A 23,371-nucleotide genomic window follows, 5' to 3' on the forward strand; every position below is an offset into this window, starting at 1 on the left:
TGCGATCACCTGCAGGGGTCTTGAGTTCCTCTGGGCTCCAGCCTTGCAGAGGGCTGACACTGAGGGCTGTAGCTAAGAGCCATTCCCATCTACTGCCACAACTGATGCTCCTAAACCCAGCTAAACAGCGATGACAGCCCCAGAGTGGGCATTTGAGAGCTGGGGTGTATCAGTGCCAGGCAGCACCCCCCAATGGAAGATGCTGGCCTTGGCGGGGGCAGGGGGTGCACATAGATGGTGCAGTGCAGGGGCACTCTACAGAGTTTGCAGACCTTTCTCCACAACAGCTCCCTGCTTGGTGACCTGGGGCAAGGATAACGCAAATAGAATGGAACTATCCGCATTACAATACCTGTTATAAGGTCTAAACACAGAGGTCCTAGAACCATGCCTGGACAATGGGGCATTTGTAAAAAGAGGACACAGTAGGTATTTACTATGTGAGTCACTTCAGAGATGAGGGACAAGGAGGACGTACTGACTCTGCAGTTTTATACGGCTGCTACTTTTAAGAGCTGTTTACTCATCGTTCTGCTGTGTGTCGAGACAGGCACAATGGCACAGCAGAGGCTCTGAAGTCACACTGCCACGCTTGGAATTCCAGCTCTGAACAAGTTACTCTACCTTCCTGAGCCTCCGTGTTCTCATCTGTAAAATGGGCCCCAGGATGACTTATTAAGTGAAGTCACATAAGCCAAGCATTGGTAACAGCCGTGACTGGTATCCACGACAATCTTGAGAGTTGGGTAGAGTTTTAATCCCCATCTTGGAGGATTCACGAAGGAGGGGACAAGGCACACAATCTCCCCAGAGACAGCAGAAAGGGAGGGAAGCTCACCTCGCTCCTGGCTTTGTGCTGCATGGGGTCCTCGCCTAAGAGATCACAGAAAGGCATGGCAGTGACCAGTGCTGAAGCAGATTTCACTGCGTAAGATTGGGCAGGGACAGAGAAGCACAGAGGCAGGGCTTCCAGGAGACAGTGACCTGGGTCCTGAGTCCCAAAGGCCAAGAGGGAGTGAGTCAGGAAGGCAGGGAGGGGACAGGACTACAGAGTGGAGCCACATGGGGCAGGGCTGGGACAGGTCCATCTTTGTCCCCAGCTCCCAGTCCAGAGCGGGGCTCAGCAAACATTGGGGAACTGAAATGACCTGCCCTGCCCTGACCTGCTGAAGGATAAAAGTCTGGTGTGTGCTGGGAGGAAACCGGCATCCACTGTTGCCACAGCTGAAACTTCAGGGGCCCAAGTTGAGGCTGGGGGCAGGACTGTCACCGGGGACCACGTCATGAGGACACCCTGAGCCACATTAGTCAGGATCAACCTCATCTGTGGGCAGTGTGGAGCCACTGAAAGTTTTTCAGCCAGAGGACGACTGACCAGCTTGAATTTTATAAAGATGCAGCTGGCTGCAGATGGGAGAAAGGGTTGGCGGGAGCTGAGCGGGAGGTGGGGGTGACTGCTAGATCCCAGGAGAGATGATAAGCCCCAAATTTGGGCTGTGCACTGGGACTGTACACGATGAGAAAAATAGCAGAAAAACAGGCAAGGCTAGAGGGTGTATTATTATCAGCTCTATTTTATACAGAGGAAACTGAGGCAGAGTTTAAAGAGCCAGCCCCATGTCACCTAGTTCATAAATAGCAGCGTTGAGGCCCTCATCCAGCTTGGTCTGCTAGGAAATCCAGTGGGGGGGAGAAAAGAATTGTGCCGAGGACCCAGAAATCCAAGTCAGAAACCAGATCTGAGGGCGAATCCAATAAAGCCCGGCAGCTGGGGGAGGTGGGGAGCGAGTCTGACCTGGATCTACCATCAGAGTCGGGAGGCGGGGGGAGCTCAGAGCAGCCAGCTGGGGCTGCCTTTGCACCCTGCTGAGACAAGGGGAGACTTCACAGTGTTGATGAGGGCTCGGGAGCTTGGGGGGATGTTTGCACCTGCCTCTCTTGAGGTTCCGGTTTTGGAACATGCCAGGGAAGGAGTCTCCAGGGTATTCCAGAGCAGACCAGTGGTTCCCACACTCGGAGTGCACCTGTTAAAACAAAAACTTTAGACAAATTAAGCAGAGTTTATTTGAGCAAAGAAACCATGGATGGGGCAGTACCCCAAACCACTCAAGGTTAAGAGAGCTCTACCCAGGGAGGTGGGCAGGCAACGTTTATAGACAGAAGGAAGAAGTGACGTAGAGAAACAGCCTGATTGGCTATGGCTCTGCCTCTCCCTTACCTGGGCATGTCTGAGCAACGTGCAGCCTGAGATCTCAGCTGCTATGATTGGCGGGGACCTGGTTACTTGTTAGGAAAACACAGTCTCGAGTTAGGTTGCAGCTTGTTTACATATTAAGTTAGGCTGTAGTTTGTCTACCCGCAGAGGCACCTTTGGCCAAATTGCTTTTACCAGACTTTTTTTTTTCAATGGATTACACTTAATCTTTTTCCTTAATTTTTTATGGTGGGAAAACATAAGATTTAACATTGTAACCATTTTTAAGTGTCCAAGTACAGTGGCATTAAGTACATTCACACTGTGGTCCAACCATCATTACTGTTCTTCTTCAGAACTTTTTCACCATCCCTTACTGAAACTCTGTGCCCATTGAACAGTAGTAACTCCTCTGTTCCCCTCTGGCTCCAACCCCTGGTAACCACCATTCTACTTTCTGTCCCTATGTACTTGACTTCTCTAAGTGTGGAATCCTTCGATATTTGTCCTTTTGCGTCTGGCTTATTTTACTTAGCATAAGGTCTTCAAGATTCATCCATGTTGTAGCATATGTTAGAATTTCATTCCTTTTCAAGGCCAAGTGTATATGCTTATACCACGTTTTGTTTATTCGTTCATATCTTGATGGACATATGGATGGTTTCCATCTTCTGGCTATACTGAGTAATGCTGCTATGACTTTGGTGTACAAATGTCTGTTCAAGTCCCTGCTTTCAATTCTTTTGTGTATATACCCAAAGTGAAATTGCTGGATCACATGATAATAAGTGTTCAATTTTTGGAGAAACTGCCATACTGTTTTCCACATGGCTGTAGCGTGTACCATTCCTACATGCAATGCACAAGGATTTTAATTTCTCCACATCATGTCAACACTTGTTTTCTCTTTCATTTGTTTGTTTATTTATAATAGCCATCCTAATGAAGTGTTATGAAGTGGTTTTGATTTGCATTTCCCTAGTGATTGGTGATGTTGAGCATCTTTTTATGTGCTTATTGGCCATTGGTATATCTTCTTTAAAGAAATGTCTAACTCAAGTCCTTTGCCCATTTTTAAATTGGGTTTGTTGGTTTCTTTTGTTGTTCTTGAGTTTTAGGAGTTGTTTATATATTCTGTATATTAACCCCTTACTAGATATGTGGTTTGCACATATTTTTGCTATCTGTAAGTTGCCTTTTTCCTCAATTGATAATGTTCTTTGATGAACAAAGTTTTAATTTTGGTAAAGTTCAGGCTGCCTGGTTAGCTCGGCTGGTTAGAGTGCAGCCTTAAAACACCAAGGTAACAAACAGGTTTGGATCCCTGTACTGCCCAGCTGCCAAAAAAAAAAAAAAAAAAGAGAGAGAGAGACATAGAAGGACACAGTTTTAGCCACAGGCCCCAGTAGTCTAATGAATAAGGCACTGGCCTCCTAATTTTGGTAAAGTTCAATTTGTCTATTGTTTTTTTCTGTTGCCTGTGGCATGGTGTTGCCAAATCCAATGCCAAATCCAATGTCATAAAGGTTTTCCCCTATGTTTTCTTCTAAGAGTTTTATGGTTTTAGCTCTGATACTTAGGTCTTTGATCCTTTTTGAGTTAATTGTTGTACATAGTGTGAAGTAAGGGTCCAACTTTATTCTTTCGCATGTGGATATCTAGTTTTCCGTCACCATTGTTGAAAATACTGTCCTTTCCCCTCGAGAGGTCTTGGCACCCTTGTCAAAAACCATTTGACCATACATGCAAGACTTATTTCTGGGCACTTGAGAAGAATGTATATGCTGCTATTGCTGTACAGTGTTCAGTATATGTCTGATAGATCTAGTTGTTTCACTGTGTTGTTCAAGTCCTCTATTTCCTTATTATCTTATGTCTCACTGTTCTATCCATTATTGAGAGTGAGGTATTGAAATTTCCGAATTATTATAGAACTATTTTCCCCTTCAATTCTGTCCATTTTTGCTTAACTTATTTTGAGGGTCTGTTATTAGTTATGTAAATGTTTATACATATCTTCTTGCTGTATTGAACATTTTATTAATATACAATATCCTTCTTTGTCTCTTGCAACATTTTTTATTTAAGATCTATTTTGTCTAATCTTAGTATAGCCACTCTTGCTTTCTTTTGGTTACTATTTGCATGGAGTACTTTTTCATAATTTCACATTCAATCTATCTGTGTCCTTGGATCAAAAATGAGTCTCTCATTGACAGCATATAGTTGGATATTTTTTTTAATCCATTGTATTAGTCGGGGTTCTCTAGAGAAACATAATCATTAGGGTATATAGCAATATATGTGAGGAAACATATAGGAATTGGCTCATGTAATTATGGAGGCTGACAAGTCCCATAATCTGCTGCCTGCAAGCTGGAGACTCAGGAAAGCTGAGTGTAATTCAGTCTGAGTGTGAAGGCCTGATAAGGAGGGGAGCTGATGGTGTAACTCCCAGTCTGAGGACAAAGGCCTTAGACTGGGGAGGGAGGCTGCTGGTGTAAGTCCCAGAGTCCAAAGGCCCAAGAAATAGAAGCTCCAGAGTCCAAGGGCAGGAGAACACGGGTGTCTCAGCTCAAGGACACAGAATTTTCCCTTCCTCTGCCTTTGTCTTCTATCTGGACCCTCCCACACTGCTGAGGGTGGATTTTCTTTACTTAATTTACTGATTCATATGCTAATCTCTTTCAGCAATACTGTTACAGACACACCCATAAATAATGTTTTACCAGCAGCTATGTCTGAATGTTTGTTTTCCCTGAAATTTATATGTTGAAATCTAATCCCCAATGTGGTGGTATTAAGAAGAGGAGCATTTGGGAGGTGATTAGGTCATGAGAGCCCCACCCTCATAAATGAAATTAGCACCCTTAAAAAAGGCCTGAGTGATCTTGTTTGCAAGAAGGCACTATCTGTGAAGCAGAGGGTGAGCCTTCACCGGACACTGAATCTGCTGGCGACTTGATCTTGCACTTCCCAGCCTCCAGAACTGTAAGCAATACATTTCTATTGTTTATAAATTGCCCAGTTTATGTATTTTTCTTATAGCAGCCCAAAGGGACTATGACACCAGCTACTTGGGCATCCCTTAACCCAGTCAAATTGATACATAACATTAATCATCACATCCACTCCGCCAATCTGTCTTTTGTTTGGAGAATTTAATCCATGTACATTTAAAGTAATTACCGATCAGGAGGGACTTACTTCTGCCATTTTACTATTTGTTTTATATATGCCTTACGGCTTTTTGTCCCTCATTTCCTATATTACTGTCTTCTTTTATGTTTAGTTGTTTTTTGTAATGAAACCTCTTAATTTCCTACTCATTCCCTTTTGTGTATATTTCTTAGCTATTTTCATTAGGGTTATCATGGAGATTACAGTTAACATCCTAAAGTTATAATGCTCTAATTTGAATTTATGCCAGCTTAACTTCAATAGCATGCAAAAACTTTACTTCTATATAGCTCTGTCCCCACCCCCTTCAGTTACTGATGTCACAAATTAAATCTTTATACATTGTGTACCCCAAAACCTAAACTAATAATTGTTTGTTTAAATCCTATAGAAAATAAATGGTGGAATTACAAACCAAAATTACAATAATACTAGCTTTTATAATTGCCCGTGCATTTAGCTTTACCAGATATCTTTATTTCTTCATAAAGCTATGAGTTACTGTCCGGTGTGCTTTCATTTCAACCTGAAGTGAAATGCCTTTTATTTCTTGCAGGGCAGGCATTGTGGTAATGAGTTCCTTCAGCTTTTGTGTATCTGGGAATGTCTTCATTTTTTCCTCATTTTTGAAAGACAGTTTTGTTGGATATAGGATTCTTGGTTCACAGATTTGGTGGGTTGGGGGGTTGTTTTGTTTTTTTATTTTGATTTCAGCACTCTGAATATATCAGTTGGGTGCATATTTAACCTATCTGAGCATCTGGTTCTGCCTGCCTATAATCAGGTTAATAACATTTATTTTATGAGTGTTCTGAAGATTAGATGAGAGAATACAGACAAAATACCTAGATCAGTGCTGGGAGCCTGGGAGCCACTTGATAAATCATAGTGGATATAATCCATACTTCAAATGAGGAAGCTGAAGCCCAGAGCCCTACTGTGACTTGCCCCAGGTCACACAGCCAGTGTGGAGAAAGAACTAGGGCTTGAATGGTGTCTCCTCCACCTGCCTCCTTTTGCTCCACTGGCTCAGAAGCCACCACATCATCTAACAAGCATTTGTGATTTGGCAGGGCCTGGACATACTGGACAATGCTACTTGTCCTATACACCTGTCTCCTCTGGCTGTCCACCAGTGGTCTCTGGATCGTCCAGGCTGAGGACCTTGACACTGATGTGAGCACAAGGAGTCATCACCGGGGCCTGGCTCCAACCAATGTTGACTTTGCTTTCAGCCTGTATAAGCATCTAGTGGCCTCAGCTCCCAACAAGAACATCTTCATCTCCCCCGTGAGCATCTCCATGACCTTAGCTATGCTGTCCCTGGGTACCTGTGGCCACACACAAACCCAGCTTCTCCAGGGCCTGGGCTTCAACCTCACTGAGATGTCTGAGGCCGAGATCCACCAGGGCTTCCAGCACCTCCAGCGCCTCCTCAGGGAGTCAGACACAAGCTTGGAAATGATCCTGGGCAATGCCTTGTTCCTTGACAGCAGCCTGGAGCTGCTGGAATCGTTCTCAGCAGACATTAAGCACTACTATGAGTCAGAGGCCTTGGCTGCAGATTTCCAGGACTGGGCTAGAGCCAGCAGACAGATCAACGAGTATATCAAGAATAAGACGCAAGGGAAAATTGAGGACTTGTTCTCAGACCTGGATAGCCCAGCCATCCTCATCCTGGTTAACTACATCTTCTTCAAAGGTACCCCTACCCATTGCATTCTGAAAAGGCCCCATCCACTATTGCCAAGAATAGTAACAGCCATCAAAATTCAGGGCACACTCCTGGGCAAAGCATTTGATTTTACAAAGCACACTTACATCCAGGAGTCTTCATCTTCACCACAATCCTCTTGTGAAGGTCGAGTTATATCATTTTACAAAAGATAAATATGACACCCAGAAGAGGTGATCAACTCACCCAAATTCTAGCAGGTTGGCTCGAGGCCCATGCATGTAACCATGACCAGTCTGGCTGCTCCACAGTCTACAAACATTAACTGAGCACTAAGAGTGAGTCAGGTACTAGCCAGAGGCTGGAAGTACAGCGTAGAACCAGATACAGCCCCTGCCCCCTCAGGAACCTCCAGATTCCCTCAAAGTCATCCTGCACACACTGCCTGCACTCTCATAGCCACCTCTGACCACATCCCACCTCCACCAAACTACTGGGTTTTCCAAACTGCCTGTTCATAAAAATCTCCAGGGAGACTAAAGCCACAGATTCCAGAGCCTGTACCAGACCTACTGAAGCAAAACAACTGTAGGAAACCACTATAATTTGTATTTCTAGCAAGCACTCCTCTGATCCCAGATAAATTTTATAATCAGGCAAATTGGAGACACAATATCCCTGAGAATAAGATCTAAACTCCTTAGTCTAGAACAGTGGTTCTCAGCAGAGGATGGTCCCCTACCATCCCAGGGACATTGGCAATGTCTGGAGACATTTTTGGTTGTCACTACTGGGGGGGGGGATGGAGTGTGCTACTGGCATCTAATGGATAGAGGCCAGGGAGGCTGCTAAACATCCTGCTCACAGGCCAGCCCCCACAAAGATTATCTGCCCCAGAATGTCCATAGTGCCAAGGTTGAGAAACTCCAGCATAGAGATGTCTGCTTCTGTTCTCTGCAGCCTCACCCTCAACATTTTCCCTCCTCCAAGCTCTCAACACACAGCAGACAGACACACACACACAGAGTTCAACCACACCAAATTCCTTCTGTGTCCTGAGCACGCCTGTCTCTGCAGGAACCCATGTCAATCCCCTAACAGTGCTGTAACAAATTATTGCAAATGTGGTGGCTCAGAACAACACAGATTTATTACCTTACAGTTCTAGAGGTCAAAAGTTCAAAATGGGTCACACTGGGCTAAAATCAAAATGTTGGTCAGGCTGGTTCTTTCTGGAGGCTCTAGAGAATGTATTTCGAGGCTTTGCCCAGCCTCTACAGGTTGAGTATCCCTTATCCAAAATGTTTGGAACCAGAAAGAGTTTTGGATTTCAATTTTTTTTTCAGATTTTGGAAGATTTGCAGATACTTAATCAGTTGAATACTCCAAATCTGAAAATCTGAAATTGTAAGTGCTCCGATGAGCATTTCCTTTCAGCATCATGTCAGAGCCCAAAAAGCTTTGGATTTTGGAGCATTTCAGATTTTGTTCTTCAGATAAGCGATGCTCTACCTGTAGAGGCCACCTGCAATCCTCGGCTTGTGGCCTTCCCATCTTCAAAGCCAGTAATCGCATCACTCCAGCCTTGCTTCCATCATCAAACCTCCTTCTACAACCCTGACTGTCTTGCCTTCCTCTTCCACTCATAAGGACCCTCGTGATTACGCTGGCCCACCTGGGTAATCCAGGATAATCTCCTCATCTCAGAGCCAGCTGATCAGCAACCACAATTCCATTTACAACATTAACTCCCCCTTGACTTGTAGCCTAACGTAGTCATGGGTCCCAGGAATCAGGGTGTGAAGATCTTTGGGGTGTCATTATTCTGCCCGCCACAAAGCCCATGCCCCTTCTGTCCCACAGACCCTCCCTGAACTTATCTGACTGCCTAAACTCTTTCCACCCTTCAAATCTTAGTTCCAAACTCACCTCCTCTGTGAAGCTCCCCCTGATTGCCTCAGAAAGCCCCTGCTCCTCATATGCATCCTCTGCAGTTCACCCACGCCTCGTTTTAGCAATCATCGCTGTAATGTAACCTGGGACCCAAGTGGTTCAATTTCAGTTAAGCAGTCACATTCAAAGAAATTCAGGTGAAACAGCCAAAATAAACAAACAAAAGCAGTCATTACAATTTTTAACATGTGTCTCTCAACATTAAAGATCATCGGAATCATAATCCCCGGCAAGGACTCCTCCTGCACCCCCACCTCTCCTCCCCAGCACTCACACAGGGCCCCACTCACAGGTCCACCCTCCCTCCTTATTGCCTGGACCCACTTAGTGTCTCGATGCGTCCTCTTCCTCCATCTGCCTCTCGGTCTTGCCCATTCTCCAGCACAAGTCCGGGAACCCCCTGGCAGAGGCCACCCTCCAGGGAGGGTGATGAGGGTGCAAGGCTACCCAGGCAAAGGCAGCATTCTTTACAGCTGATGGCAGGAGGGCTGGGGAGGCTGGGAGCATTTGTCCAGAAATGGTTCTGGCGCTCCCACAAATTCCACAGGCTGTCTCTCCCGCTAGACTGTGCACCCCTATGCATGGCGTCCTTGTCTCTTGAGGGCCCCAGTGCCTTTGCATAGGGCTTTTCACACACAGTGGGTGCACGGAGGCTCTGGCAACACAGCCTTGGGAAAGGCACAGTAAACCCAGGTGCAGGGAGGGCCCTGCTGAGCCTGAGAGGGGCCTGAGAACCTGTGGGCAGCTGGTGGGACAGGTCTTGGTACGGTGTCATTCTGCACATGGTTTTCAGTGTTGTCCAGATGACAGCAGGGCTAAGTTGGTGGGAAACCACAACTCTTGGGTATAAGATCAGAGATTTTGAACATCTGAGTGCAGGACCAGATGTTGATGGGTGCAGAATGCCTCCGTACAGAGATTTTCTATAACACAGTGTAACTAATCAGTAAGCCCTTCGTTAAGCCAGGGGATGCCCTGAAATGTTTCCGGCAAGCCAGGATAATAAACAGAAATGGAGAGTGGTATAGCTGTTATCACTAAATTTAGGACATGTAAAATGTCCCTGGTATGTTCCTTATTTAGTGTATTGACAGCTCTTTTTAGAAAACGTTTAAAGTATTGACAAAAGATTTTTCAGGGGAATCATTCTTGCTCTCTCAGATTTTCCCCCATAAGTTCTTAAGTTTTCCTACCACCAGCTCTCTTAAGAATTTTCTAAAAGAAATCCCTTAAAGTATAGGTTGAACCCCACTCTGTACTTTCTTTTGTGCCAAACTAGATATGTCATGCTTGCTTCTAGAAAAGAAATACTCAGTCAAAAGTAAGCAGCAAAATTTTAAGGTTGAAAAACCTAACAATGAAAAATATTTTAATCACAATTTTTTTTGCTGTAAGTTGAACAAGTTAGCAAACACCACCTCCTTCAGATCTGAAGACTACGGACTTCCTCAAACCATTTCACTGGCTGTGAGACACACGAACGTGACGAGTTTACACTCAGTCAGTGTCTGCAGACACTGAGGTTAGAGTGGTTGCTCACAATGGACCGGGCATAGCTCCTGGGTCTCCAGACTCCGTGGCCACAGCTCATTTCCCTACATCCTCCAGCCTTTCCCTGTTGTCTCCATCAGTAGCTGTTACAGGGGTTTGAGAATTTTGGCTATGCACTGCACAGATTCCACAGGCAGTGGGATGGCAGAGGGTCTACCTGGCCACCCTCAGGCAGGCTCAGCAGGGAGGCCCTTAGGTGGCCTCACAAGGGCTCCAGGGCTGAGGTCAAAGGCAGCCAGGACACCTGGGACCTGCTGGAATCAGGGTCATCAGTCATCTCCAGGCCTGGGAGACTTAACCCAGAGCAGGAGAGGCCCTGGTGAAACTCATCCCCTGTAAATATCCTGCAAGAAGACTCTGAGTTGTTTGGAAAGGCTTGAAAGGACAGCAGAGGTTCCATGGGTGCCATTACAGTCAGGCAGGCTTTGGCTTAGTTTGAGGAGCAATTTCCTTCCCATCAGAGCTGACCAGTCCTGTCTGTGAAGGTAGTAAGTTCCCCATCCCAAGGCGAACACACATGCTGGATGATGACTTTCTGGAACATTCGAGAGGGGTCCAAGGTCCAGCATGAGGGTGGGAGTCTGGACCCTGAAGGATCGTCTCATCCGGACTCTACATTTGGGAAATGTGCTCTAGAACAAAGACCACATGGTGGGTCAGGAGCGTCCTGCAGGGGAGTGGGTACCATCGACTGGCCAGCATGGCTGGAGGGGTGTGAATGGATGGGTGCTCTATTCCCCCAAACCACCTCCTCCCGCCCCGCCAGGAATCTTGAGTTTGAGGCTGGAGGCCCAGCCCTTCTTCCAGAGCCCTCAGAGCCAGGGCCCATTCCAGGCCCGGGGGGCGGGGGAGGCCAAGGCAAAGTCTGGTTTAAGTGAATTCTACCCCCAAATCCCAGAACCAGCACTCTCTTGCTCTCTCCCCTCTTCCATGTTCAGAAGCCAATCTTGGAAACAGAGCTAATCCTCAACCCACTCCAAGAGGTGGACAGAACAGGCTTTAAACCTCTGGGAATTTTCACATCTTACCAGAAAACTCTAGCAGCTCCAATGGGGACATTGCAGGCCGGGGGAGGCTGCCATGTCACTTGCATAGTGGTCACACCTGGCACTCTTCAGCCACCCATGAGGCCACCCGAGCTGCATTTTCCTCCCTGCTCTACAGCACTGTTTCCTGCTTTCCCTCTTCCTCCTCTTCCCAGGCACGTGGGCACAGCCCTTTGACCCGGAAAGCACCAGGGAGAAGAACTTCCACGTGAACAAGACGACCACGGTGAAGGTGCCCATGATGTTCCAGTCGAGCACCATCAAGTACCTTCGTGACTCGCTACTCCCTTGCCAGGTGGTACAGCTGGACTACGTGGGCAACGGGACCGTCTTCTTCATCCTTCCAGACGAGGGGAAGATGGATACGGTCATCGCCTCACTGAGCCGGGACACGATTCAGAGGTGGTCCCAGTCCCTGACCAGGGGGTAAGCCCTCCAGCCATCATGTTGATTTCTGCAATGCGTGTGGTCCCAGAAGGTGGGGCAGTGGGAAAGGGGTGCACCTGGGCATCCTTCTTCCCCCAGACTCGCCTTCCAGGGCTTATTGTTCTCCTGTCCGCTGGGTCCCTGGTGGCCATGAGGTTCTCTGACCCAGAGGTCATACTTATTTATCAACCTGTTGATCAACACTGAGATGCTCTGAGGCATTCCACAAAGTCAAGTCCCCTTTCCCTGTGAGATTCATAACCACTCTCTGTATTATATTTTCACATCATTTTTATAAAGTGAGCTCCCCAACCACCCAGCTCCCCACTTATCCATTTTGTTATCTTACTTATCCGAAATGAAGCCCTGCTAAAGATTCATCAGATATGCCATAAAAAAAATAATGAAAAGGACCTCCGCATACATTGTGCAATCAATGCAAAGCCTATGAATGGTTCTTAAATCACTCAGTGTTTCTAACTCTTCTTCAATCAATCAATCAATCAGTAAATAAGTAAGAAAGCAAAGGAAATAAGTAGGTAATAATAAGTAAAAAGAGAGCAAGGGGTGTATATGCTGATGGGCAGGTGGAGAGCCAGCCAATAAATTCCCTCCACCTCCAACCTCCAGTCCTAGCAAGGAGCTGGAGTTGGCGCTCAAAGGTCAGCTGAGGATGGGAGTTAGCAATGAATCTCCCTCACTCTCAGGGAGATTCAAGTTCTGTCTGTGTGCAAGGATCAGAAAACACCAACCAACATGAAACCTGGTGACAGGTGGGGTGACGCAGACTCACAGGGCAGAGGAGATGCAGGACAGGGAGCAGACACTTGGATCTGGACTAGGTCAGGAAGGCTGGTGGAGCAGGCAGCATGTCATTCATTCATTCAGTATACAGAAATAGAAGCACTGCTATGTGCCATGCTCCAGGCTTAGCACAAGGCACAGCACGGTGAACAAGACAAAATAGAGACCTCAGAGACATGCACTCTAGAGCAGAGAAAAGATTCTGCTGGAACTGATGGTAATACAGTGACAGAAGCTCTGTCTGAGAGAGAGATGTGTACAGTGCTGCTGGAGGGAGGGCAGAGGAAAGGGCATAGCACCAACCAAGGGGGTGGGAGGCACGCCCAGGGCCCCAGCAAAGCAGGGCAGCTGAAGGAGGGAGACAAATTCAGCTTGATTCGGCTTGGATCAACTTTGTAATCCAAGAACTTTGCAGTAGAAAATCCAGAAAGAAGCTCTTCTACTTTATCATCTATGTAGGTTTTGTGTTTTATGGTTTCGGGTTGTTTTCATTTTGAATGACATCCTCAGAGAGCTGGGTGCTTCTGGAGAGGTTAATCCAGTTCTGTGAATGGACATGGCAGTGCCTGAGAAGTACCTCTCTCCTGCAGGGAAGAGTAGTGTGGCCAGCTCTGTGCTTCAGAGTGATCCCCTATGTGGGTGACATAGCTCTGGAACCATCCACATGTACCCTTGAGAGAGTGTTTGTGTGCATGTGTGCATGCACGTGTGTGTATGGGGTGTGAATCTGAGATTGTGTGATGTTAGGGATCCATTTGCCAGCTCTTTGTCCTTTTAATTGTTGCCATCCACCCCTGAAAATGAGCCTGTGATTTAGGTATAACACCACCAGACAGTGATATTGCACCATGGTTCATTCAAACAATAAATTCGGGACCTATTCTGTTGAGAAGGTGAAGGATAATCTTTCCCTTTAGACCAAAAATAATCTCTTCATGAAAATAGTTCAGTGTGAACAACACTAATCAATAATACCTCCCTAAAGCCCCATCACCTCACCCTCAGATCTGCGACTGTAAGTGACAGTATGGTCCTGGTTTCTTCACGGTTCTGCTGCTTCCCAATCGCCAGACTTTGGGGAGTTCCTCAGCCTCTCTAAGTTGCAGGCTTTCAGTCTGGAAGTGGAAGATGCTGATCTCAGCCTCACAAGGCTTTGTGTGTGTGCGGGCCCGTACGATGGGCTGGAGAAGGTGAAGAGCGCACACCAGGCATCTGACATGTTCATGTGCTGGTCTCTCTTCCTTACGTTCAGTTCATATTTCCCCATCTAGAGGAGAAGTCACATGTCCACGCCTCTTTGATTGCTCCTCCACTCCTTTTGACACGGCTAAAACTCCATCCTGGCTGCTTGCCCGCCTGCAGGACTCCCCAGGGCTGCTTTGTTCAGTGAACAGAGGGTCTCCAGCCTTCCCTCCCGCCCACGGGAGCACCTGTGCATTCTCCCTGACAGCCCTCAGCTGCAGGGTTTCAGACCTCTCTCCCCCTGATGAGCAGGAAAAAAGGAGAAATCTAAAAATAAAACTAATGCCTTACTATGTTAAAAAGTGTAGATGCCCACCCCAGCCCCGACATGATTCCTCTTACCTCTCTGGAACCCCACCTGCTTCAGCCAGTGGAAACTAGCAGTTGAATCAAGTTCTTGCAGAATCACAGAGCTTAAGCACCCAAGGGCCCTGAAAGAGCACGTGTTCAACCACCTTGTGGTGTGCATGAGGACACAAGCACAGAGAGGGCAGGACTTGCCTAAAACCACACAGCATTAGTGGCCCAGCTGGGCTCAGGACTGCCGCTCCCTGCTAGATGTTCCCTCCACCCCTCTGCTTTGAGCAGGGGGTGCTCTGGGGACCAACGGGACTTCTTTAGGGACCCTTGTCTTAAGTGCTCAGTGGTCCAGCTGTATCACAGGGGGAACTGGCTCAAAGGAATTGCCAAGAAGAAAAAAAGTTGTAACTCAAAAGCCCAAAGAAGAGGCAACCTGTGAGACAGAGGGAGAGGTAGGTCCTGCCTCTATCCTTGTCTCTTCTCCTGTCCACGAAGGGCAGGTCAGGCTGGGAGGCAGGACTGGGAGGATCACAGGAGGAAATGGGAGTCTGGCCAGGAGAGGAGCTGCTGCTCTCTCCCTGCCAGGCCCGGCCCTGGAGTGTCCAACCCCATGTGTTTGCCCCACACAGCCTGGTGGACCTGTACCTCCCGAAGGTCTCCATCTCTGGAGCCTACGACCTGGGGGGCGTGCTGGCGGACATGGGCATTGCAGACTTGTTTAGCGATCGGGCCAATTTCTCAGGCATCACCCCAGAGGTCCAGCTGAAGGTATCGAAGGTAAGTGTCATGGGAGCTCATCATGTTTTTTCCTCCAAAATTACAATTAAAAAAAATAATAATAAGTAACATTGAGCTCATTCATAAATGGGCCTATAGGTCCCAGGTTGAGAACCCCAGTTCTGGTCCAAGCCCCTCATTTCACAATGGGATAAATAGAGGCTCAGCAAGAAAATACGAGTTCCCTGAGGTCACACAAGAAGCTAGTGACAAGGGAGGGCCACAGGAGGGTCACAGCCCAGGTGTCTGCCTATCCCGCCAGACCACACAGAGGGGTCACTGTGGGAAATGAAGTTGTCGCTGCTGGACTGTCAGCAGATCCTGGCAAAAAGAAACCAGGAAAGTGGTAAATGTCTAATTGGGATCACATCGAGCCTTCTACCCAATTACATCACAACCAGGGATGTTTCAACAGTCAGGTCTATATCTCAGGTTCTTCATGGGCTCTCCCAAACAGAATAGGCATAAGCACTTTGCATAAATTGAACCCTAGCAGAGTGGACAGAGAGCAGGTCTCCCTCTGCTAGCCCAGGACCAATAACGAGCACCTGATATGGACATTGAAGCCCAGTTCAAGCCACAAGGCCCCTAATCTCCATGTGATGGGCTCAACCCGCCCTTATTATAGGTGCAGTCTGGGTTCTGAAGGAAGAAAGAACTACAGCCCAGGTAGTCCTTTCTGTACTGATTTGATGAGGAGCCAGCAGGGGACCTTCTCTGAGCCTCAGCTTCACCTTCCATAAAGCCATGAGGCATGGAAGGCGCCTGACACGCAGCAGGCGCTCACCACCATGTTCCATCCATGCCCAACAGGTGGTCCATGAGGCCGTGCTGCAGCTCGATGAGAAGGGTGTCAAGGCGGCTGCCTCCACCGGGGTCACCCTAAACCTGGTGTCCGAGCCTCTCACCATCAGCTTCCACCAGCCCTTCCTCGTCCTGATCTTTGACCACTTCACATGGAGCAGCCTATTCCTGGGCAAGGTTGTGAACCCAGCCTAAGAGTATTCCCTCCTAGAAGCCAGGAACCATCTGACTTCGGGCATGAGCGACCCCACGGAAATGTTTTGGGGGGGTGGGAGATTCCCCCCAATTGTCTCCAGGTTCTTCTCCATCCAACCAGAGTTGTCTCTACCTTTAAGAATCTTGTAATAAACAACTGTTCTTGCAACTCGGATGACATGTGTGGATGCAGGGAAAGGCACAGGACTCTGGAGGGCACACAGTTATAAAAGGGTATCTGCAAATCCCCAGACCTGGTATCTCAGTCCTCTCGGGCTGCCATAACAAAGTACCATAGACTGGGTGGCTTATAAACAACAGAACATTATTTCTCACAGTTCTGGAGGCTGGGAGTCCAAGATCAGGGTGCCAGCACAGAGGCGTTCTGGTGAGGCCCACTTTCTTGGTCATAGATGGCTGAGTTCTCATTGTGTCCTCACACAGCAGGAAGAGCAGAAGAGAGCACACTGGGGTCTCTTTTATAAGGACACTAATCCCATTCATGAGAGCCCCACCTTCAAGATCTGATCACTTCCCAGAGGCCCAACCTCCTAACACCATCAACATAATGGTGAGGATTTCAACATATGAATTGGGAGGGGACACAGACATTCACAGCATAGCACTTCGTACCACCACGGGAGCAACTTCTCTGGCCAACAACCGCACCCCTCTTTCCTGACAAGTGCAGACAATGTGGCATCTTTGATTTGCCATGGGTCTTAGGGTCAGAATGGTGCAGGGCAGTGTGTGAGAAAGAGCAGGTCCTTAGAATGAGCCTGGCCTGAGACAGAACCCCAGCCAGGCCACTGAGAGGGAAGAGGCTGAAGCTTTGAGTTTTTCCTTCTAAGGTTCCCTCGGGGACTGGAAGTTTCTGGACTCCAACTGGAGGGGCTGATACTTGAAGCCTGTTGTGAATGAACAGTGTAGTCTCACTCCAGAGAGATGGGAGGAGACCGATCAGATATGTAGGATAGATTCTAACATTCACTGGTTTTCCTTTCTTATCACAAAAGCGGTACATGCTGAAGCAAAGCCCTGGGGGAGAGACTGGCCACCTTGAGGCAGTTGTTCTGCCCCTAAACCAATATGATCCCACCCTCTCAGCACTAGTAACACCATTTCCATTTGGTGGGCAATTAAATTTGTTTTGTTGGGTTTTATTTTTTTAGTATTTTTTTTACATTTTTATGTAAAACAACACTGAGTTTATAAGTTTCCTCTCCCCTAATTCCACTCCATTGAATACACTATATATGTGCATATATATACACACACACACACACACACATGCATACATGTATATGTGTGTGTATATATACATATATAAAATTCAGAGCTTGCTTTTTTATTTATCAACAGACCTTTAGAATAAATCAAAAGTGGCATTTTAAATTAATGTAGAAAACAAATCATATTAAAATATTTATTTAAGGGCCGAGCCCGTGGTGCACTCGGGAGAGTGCGGCGCTGGGAGCACAGCGACGCTCCTGCCGCGGGTTCGGATCCTATATAGGAATGGCCGGTGCACTCACTGGCTGAGTGCTGGTCATGAAAAAGACAAAAAAAAAAAAAAAAAATTTATTTAAAATGTTTGGGGACAACCAGATAGCCAGCTGAAAAACAAAGAAGAGTTGAAATCATTCTCATCCTTATATCAGGATCAATTCCAGATGGATCAAAGATTTAAATATAAAAACAATAAAAAACAATAAAATATTTTAAGAATCAAAAATAAAATAACAAGAAGTAGATATACGGGTATTTTAGAAATAATCTCATAATAAGAAAGGCTTATCTAAGAATGCTAAAATATCCAGAAGACTTTAAAGAAAAGATTGATACATTCAACTGTATAAAAAAAGTTTTAAGTATAATCAAATTTAAAAGACAAATGACAAACTGCCAAAAATATTGCCATTCATATTATACTCAAAGAGCTTATTTCTTCCACAGGTCAATTGTTTAAAAAAAAAAAAGAAAAAAGACAATCCGTTGGTGTAGGATAATGAAAGCTGCACAAATATAAGTTTCTTAAGTATCCTCCCAACAGACTATAAAATCAACAGCAGTGCAAATACAACTACACATGCCCTAAGCCCTCGCCACTACATTACTACATGAAATTAAGGCCCCAGGAAGGGGGAGACATAAGGGACAGAGAAACATTTGAAGAAATAGTGGCAAGATTTTTTTCCAAACTAAACACACAGGTTCAAGAAATTTAACAAATTTTTAAAATCCAAAGCAAGAAAAACACAATTAACACTAGCCAAGGCACGGCCTCATCAAATTGCTGAAAATTAAGGGTAAACAGCCAGAAAAAAAGACACATTACATGCAGGGCACAAATATAAAGATATAGATCGATTACTCATCGGCAATTATGCTGGCCAGCTGATGTGAGCACAGACAAGGGTACATTACTTGTACGGTATTCATGCCAAAAAAAGAGGCAATATCCGACAAGTCCAAATCGAAAGACATCCTTCAAAATACCTGGCCAGTACTCTTCAGAAGGTCCTAGGTCAAGAAAGACAAAACCTGGCGAACTGTCCCAGATTGAACGCTGACCCAGAAAAAGGACATTGGTGAGACAACTGAAAGAAATTGAGTAACGTTCATATAATACAGTATCAATGTGATTTCTTGGTTCTGATCTCTGTACTATGGTTACGTAGCAAGCTCATATTTGCAGAAGTTGGAGAAGGGTATATGGGAACACCATAATTTTTGCATATTTCTGTAAGTTTGAAGTTGTTTCTAAATAATAAGTTAAAAAAGAAAAAAACGTGCAAGCCATAACACAATGGAAAGACGTCCTTAAAGTTCTAGGGGGGAAATGTCAATAACATCTTTCAAAATGAAAAAAAAAAAAAAAAAAAGAGCAAAAACAACCCTTCAAAAATGAAGGCAAAGTAAAGATTCTTTTCAGACAAAAAATAAAAAGTTGAGAAACAAAGAAATTTTAGAAGTAGTTCTTTAGACAGAAAAAAGATGATTCCACATGGAAACTTGGACCCACAAAAGAATGAAGAGCACCAGAAAGGGTAAATATGTGGGTAAAAAATATATATACATAATGTTTTTAAAATATCTTTAGAATATAATATACTGTTTAAATCAAAATATAATGACAACATATTTTGGTTCGGTGGTTATAATTATTGCTTCTCGCTCCAAATCTTCCCTTCATTGCTACTCTGCAAAAATCGATCTGGACTTTTTCAGCATTTTTGCTTTGCCAGCCAGGTGCAACGTTAAGCTTTGTCAGTAGAGGGCGCAAGAGAGACCTTGAAGGACGAAGAGGCTCCACCTTCCTGGATCAGGTCAAAAAACTTTGATTGAGATAAAGAACTAGGTAATAGATGATAGATCTACAGGAGATAGATTGGATATATAGGTATATAAATAGATAATCGATAGATACAAACAGATATATGGCGTATACTTTGAGAAATAGAAATTGAAAGGTACTTACATAAATATACATATTTATGTTTCTAAATGTGCACGCACACACATGCACACACTGATTCCTAACGCCAGCATCTTACTTAATAAGAAAACACTAAATGCATTCCCACTAAAGTAAAAAGGAAGACAAGGCTGCTTATTATCTCACATTGTACTGTGGGTATTAGCCAATGCAATTAGACAAGAGAAAGCAGAGGCATAAGAATTGGGAAAAATGAAGTAAAACTATCTCTATTTGCAGAGGACATGGAAATATACCTACATAACTGTAACTAGACAAGATGATAGCAAAGTCCACATAGAAAAGTTTTTAAACATGCAAATGAATGATAACATAAACTCAAACAATAAAATAATTCAGCAAGATATCAGTATATAGAATTAACATGCAAACAATAGCAGACTTCATATAACAAATAACAATAATGTAAAAGAAAACCCAATCACAACCAAAAAGATACCACTTTTAAAAGCTTGGGAATAAACTTAAAAAGAAATGTGCAAAATCTATTTTGAGAAAATCATAACAATCTCCTTAAAGACGCAAAATTTGATCGGGCAAATAGAAAAATACTCCTCAACATCATCTAGACATCAGTTTTCCTTAAGCTAATTTATCAATTTAATGGGATTCCAATAAAAATAACACATTTTTTTACCAAAGTATTATCTTGTCTATGATGATATGAAAAAATAAACATGCAAGAATGGCCAGGAAAACACCGAAAAGGAAACGCTATAGAGGAAGGGGCAGGAGGAGGATAAGGGACTATCATGACCAGATATTAAAGTCCACTACACAGATTCCTTAATTAAAACTGGTACTGGCACATGGGTAGGCAAGTCAATGGAATAGGTTAGAAAGTCTGGAAATGTGAGCAGACCCAAGTACAAATGGAAATTTAATATTTGATAAGGAAGGGCTTTTAAATAAATGGCATCAGGACAACTGGATAGCCATTTGAAAACAAAATTAGATTCATTCCTTACACCATACAGAAAGGTAAACCAGGGAAAGAGATCTAAATGTAAAAAATGAAATTACACAAGTATTAAAAGAAAATATGGGTAAATTCATCTACAATTTAGGTGTAAGAAAAGGTTTTCTAACCATGACTCAAAGTCCAAATGAAATTAAAGATGGGATTGATAAATTCAACTACATAAAAACTTTTTTAATTGCATGGTCAAAAAATGTATATGCAAAATGAAAAGACAACTGAAAACATGAAAGAAAATATTTTCAAGTTGCATCACTGATAAAGAGCTAATATCACTAATATATGAAGAACTTTTTTAAAAATTGAGAAAGAAATATTAAAAATCTTACAGAAAAATGGGCAAGAGATATGACATATAGAGATTTAAATAGCAATTAAACATTTAAAAATATGTTCAACTTTACTTAAAATAAAAAATGCAAACTAAAACTACACGGAGATACCATTTCCTATCCATCAGATTGGCAAAAATTTGAAAGCTTCATGATATACTCTGTCAACTGTGTGGAAACAGTAATTCTCATACATTGCTACTGGGATGCAAAAATTTCCCCTGTGGACGAGAATTTGGCAGTATATAATGTATTAGTTTCCTAAGACTAATGTAACAAACTACCATAGAATGGGTAGCTTTAAACAACAGAAATAAATTCTTGCCAAGTTTTGGAAGGCAGAAGTCTGAGATCAAAGTGTTGGAAGGGTTTGTTCTTTTCAGAGGCTCTGAGAGAGAATCCATCCCCCGCCTCTCTCCTAGCTTCTTGTGGCTGCTGGCAATCCTTGGCATTCCATGACTTATAGACACATCACTCCAGTATCTGCCTCCATCTTCCCATTGCCTTCTCCAATATTCTCTGTCACCAATCTCCCTTTCTTTTCTCTTATAGGGACACTTGTTGTTGGAGTTAGGGACCATGCGAAATTCAGAATGATCTTATTTTCTGATTCTTAACTTAAGTACACCTACAAAGACCCTTTTCCCAAATAAGGTCACATTCACAGGTTATGAGCATTAGGGCTTGGACATATCTTATTGGGAGGTCACTACTCAACCCAATATATATAACAAAAATACAGATACATTTATCTTTGATCCAGAAATCCCACTCGAAGAATTTAGCCAAAAAACACACCTCTGACAATGTTTTTAATAATCTACACAAGTTACTAACCGGAACATTATTTTGTTACTGCAAAATATTGGAAACTATTTAAATGTCCAAGCATAGGTGATTAGTTGAATAAACAATACAGTACCATGAAATTGTAGAAAAAAAACAAAAACAAAAACCAAAGACAATCTCTACAAACTGATTTTGTCAGGACGAAGAAATAAGAGAGTACGAACGTATATACTTGTCCTTATAAAAAAATATATATATAGGAAGAATAAACCAGAATGTAATTAAATGGTTACTTACAAAAGATTGGGGCTGGCCCAGAGTGGAAGGGTGGGGAGGGAATGGCACCCTCCTTCATGTACCTTTTTATATGGTTTAGACTTTGGGAACGATGCTAATATTCTACATATAAATTAGCAAGATGACAAAAGCCCTGAAACAGAATGAAAAGAAAAGCAAATGTACTCAAATATATTCCAGACAGATAACATAACTACATGGAAGGGGAGAAAAGGAGTTAATCCACGGAACTTTTGAACACAGTGCTTGGACAATACACCCCCGGTTTCAAGGATAAAAAACTGTAAACACATCTTGAAGCCTTCTTTGCAAGTCAGAATGGTGGATTAACCTGTACCCAGGATACTTTTGTTAATTTTGAAAAGAGTTTCATCTTTTTTGTTCTCATTTGGGGACCTTTTTGACCAGAGAATGTAGGAAGAGAGGGGTTTGGGGCTTGAGGGTGTTTTTTGAATGAATATTATAGGTATCTGGGTTGGGTGGATTTTGTTTTCTTGAATCTTGATTTACTTACTAGATACAGTGGCCTATTAATGAGCCTCAGTTGTCTTCAGAGCTTGGATTCCTTAAAACTTTTGGGATTGTTTACACACTGCTTATAAGATATTTGAGTTTCTCTAAAGATTTTCCTGGAGTGAAAATTATTATTTTACCTGTCCCTTTTTATTTGTTCCATGATGGCCTGACTTTTCTGAAAGGCCAAGATAGAATATTGGCACTCTAACTTCAGTCCAATATTCATTTACTCTTATTTAGGTGATACATACACATTTGCATTTTTGTGACATTGTTCAGTTTTTGTGTAAATGTTCTGCTAGTATGAGAGAATACACTTTCTGTATGAAATATTTGTTTTATGTCAGGTAGCTTACATTTGCTCATCTTTTGTGAATGTGAAAAATCAGAAATTGAGCCTACTTTGGAAAGAAGGCATGGAGCAGTTGGGTTTTGTATCAGTTCATTTTTGTGTTGCTGTAACAGAATACTTGGGTAATTTATAAAGAACAGAGGTTTATTTGGCTCGTGATTCTGGGACAGCTGCCTCTGGCTGGTCCTCAGGCTGCTTCTACTCATGGTGGAAAGTAGCAGTCAGCCAGTGGGTACAAGCAGATTACATGGTGAGAGGAAGCAAGAGAGAGAAGGTAGGTGCCAGGGTCTTTTAAACAACCAGCTCTTGCAGGAACTAATAGAGTGAGAACTCACTCATTAATCCCCCCTCCCCCAGGGAGAGCATTAATCCATTCATGAGGGATCTGCCCCCATGACTCAAACAGCTCCCAACACTGCCACAGTGTGGATCAGATTCCTGCATGAGTCCTGAGAGGACA

At 44.1% G+C, this 23,371-nt stretch overlaps 1 protein-coding gene across 1 annotated transcript; it reads left to right on the plus strand.

Moving 5' to 3' along the window:
• The first annotated feature begins 6,466 nt into the window (after positions 1-6,466).
• SERPINA6 (serpin family A member 6) lies at positions 6,467-16,147 on the plus strand. The gene is made up of 4 exons (XM_063092176.1): positions 6,467-7,076; positions 11,755-12,025; positions 15,001-15,148; positions 15,962-16,147. Exons 1-4 carry the CDS (start codon positions 6,467-6,469, stop codon positions 16,145-16,147), a joined length of 1,215 nt encoding a protein of 404 aa, XP_062948246.1.
• Positions 16,148-23,371: the final 7,224 nt, after the last annotated feature.

This window comes from Cynocephalus volans, chromosome 3 (genome assembly GCF_027409185.1).
Source record: "Cynocephalus volans isolate mCynVol1 chromosome 3, mCynVol1.pri, whole genome shotgun sequence".
NCBI classification, from domain to species: Eukaryota; Metazoa; Chordata; class Mammalia; order Dermoptera; family Cynocephalidae; genus Cynocephalus; species Cynocephalus volans.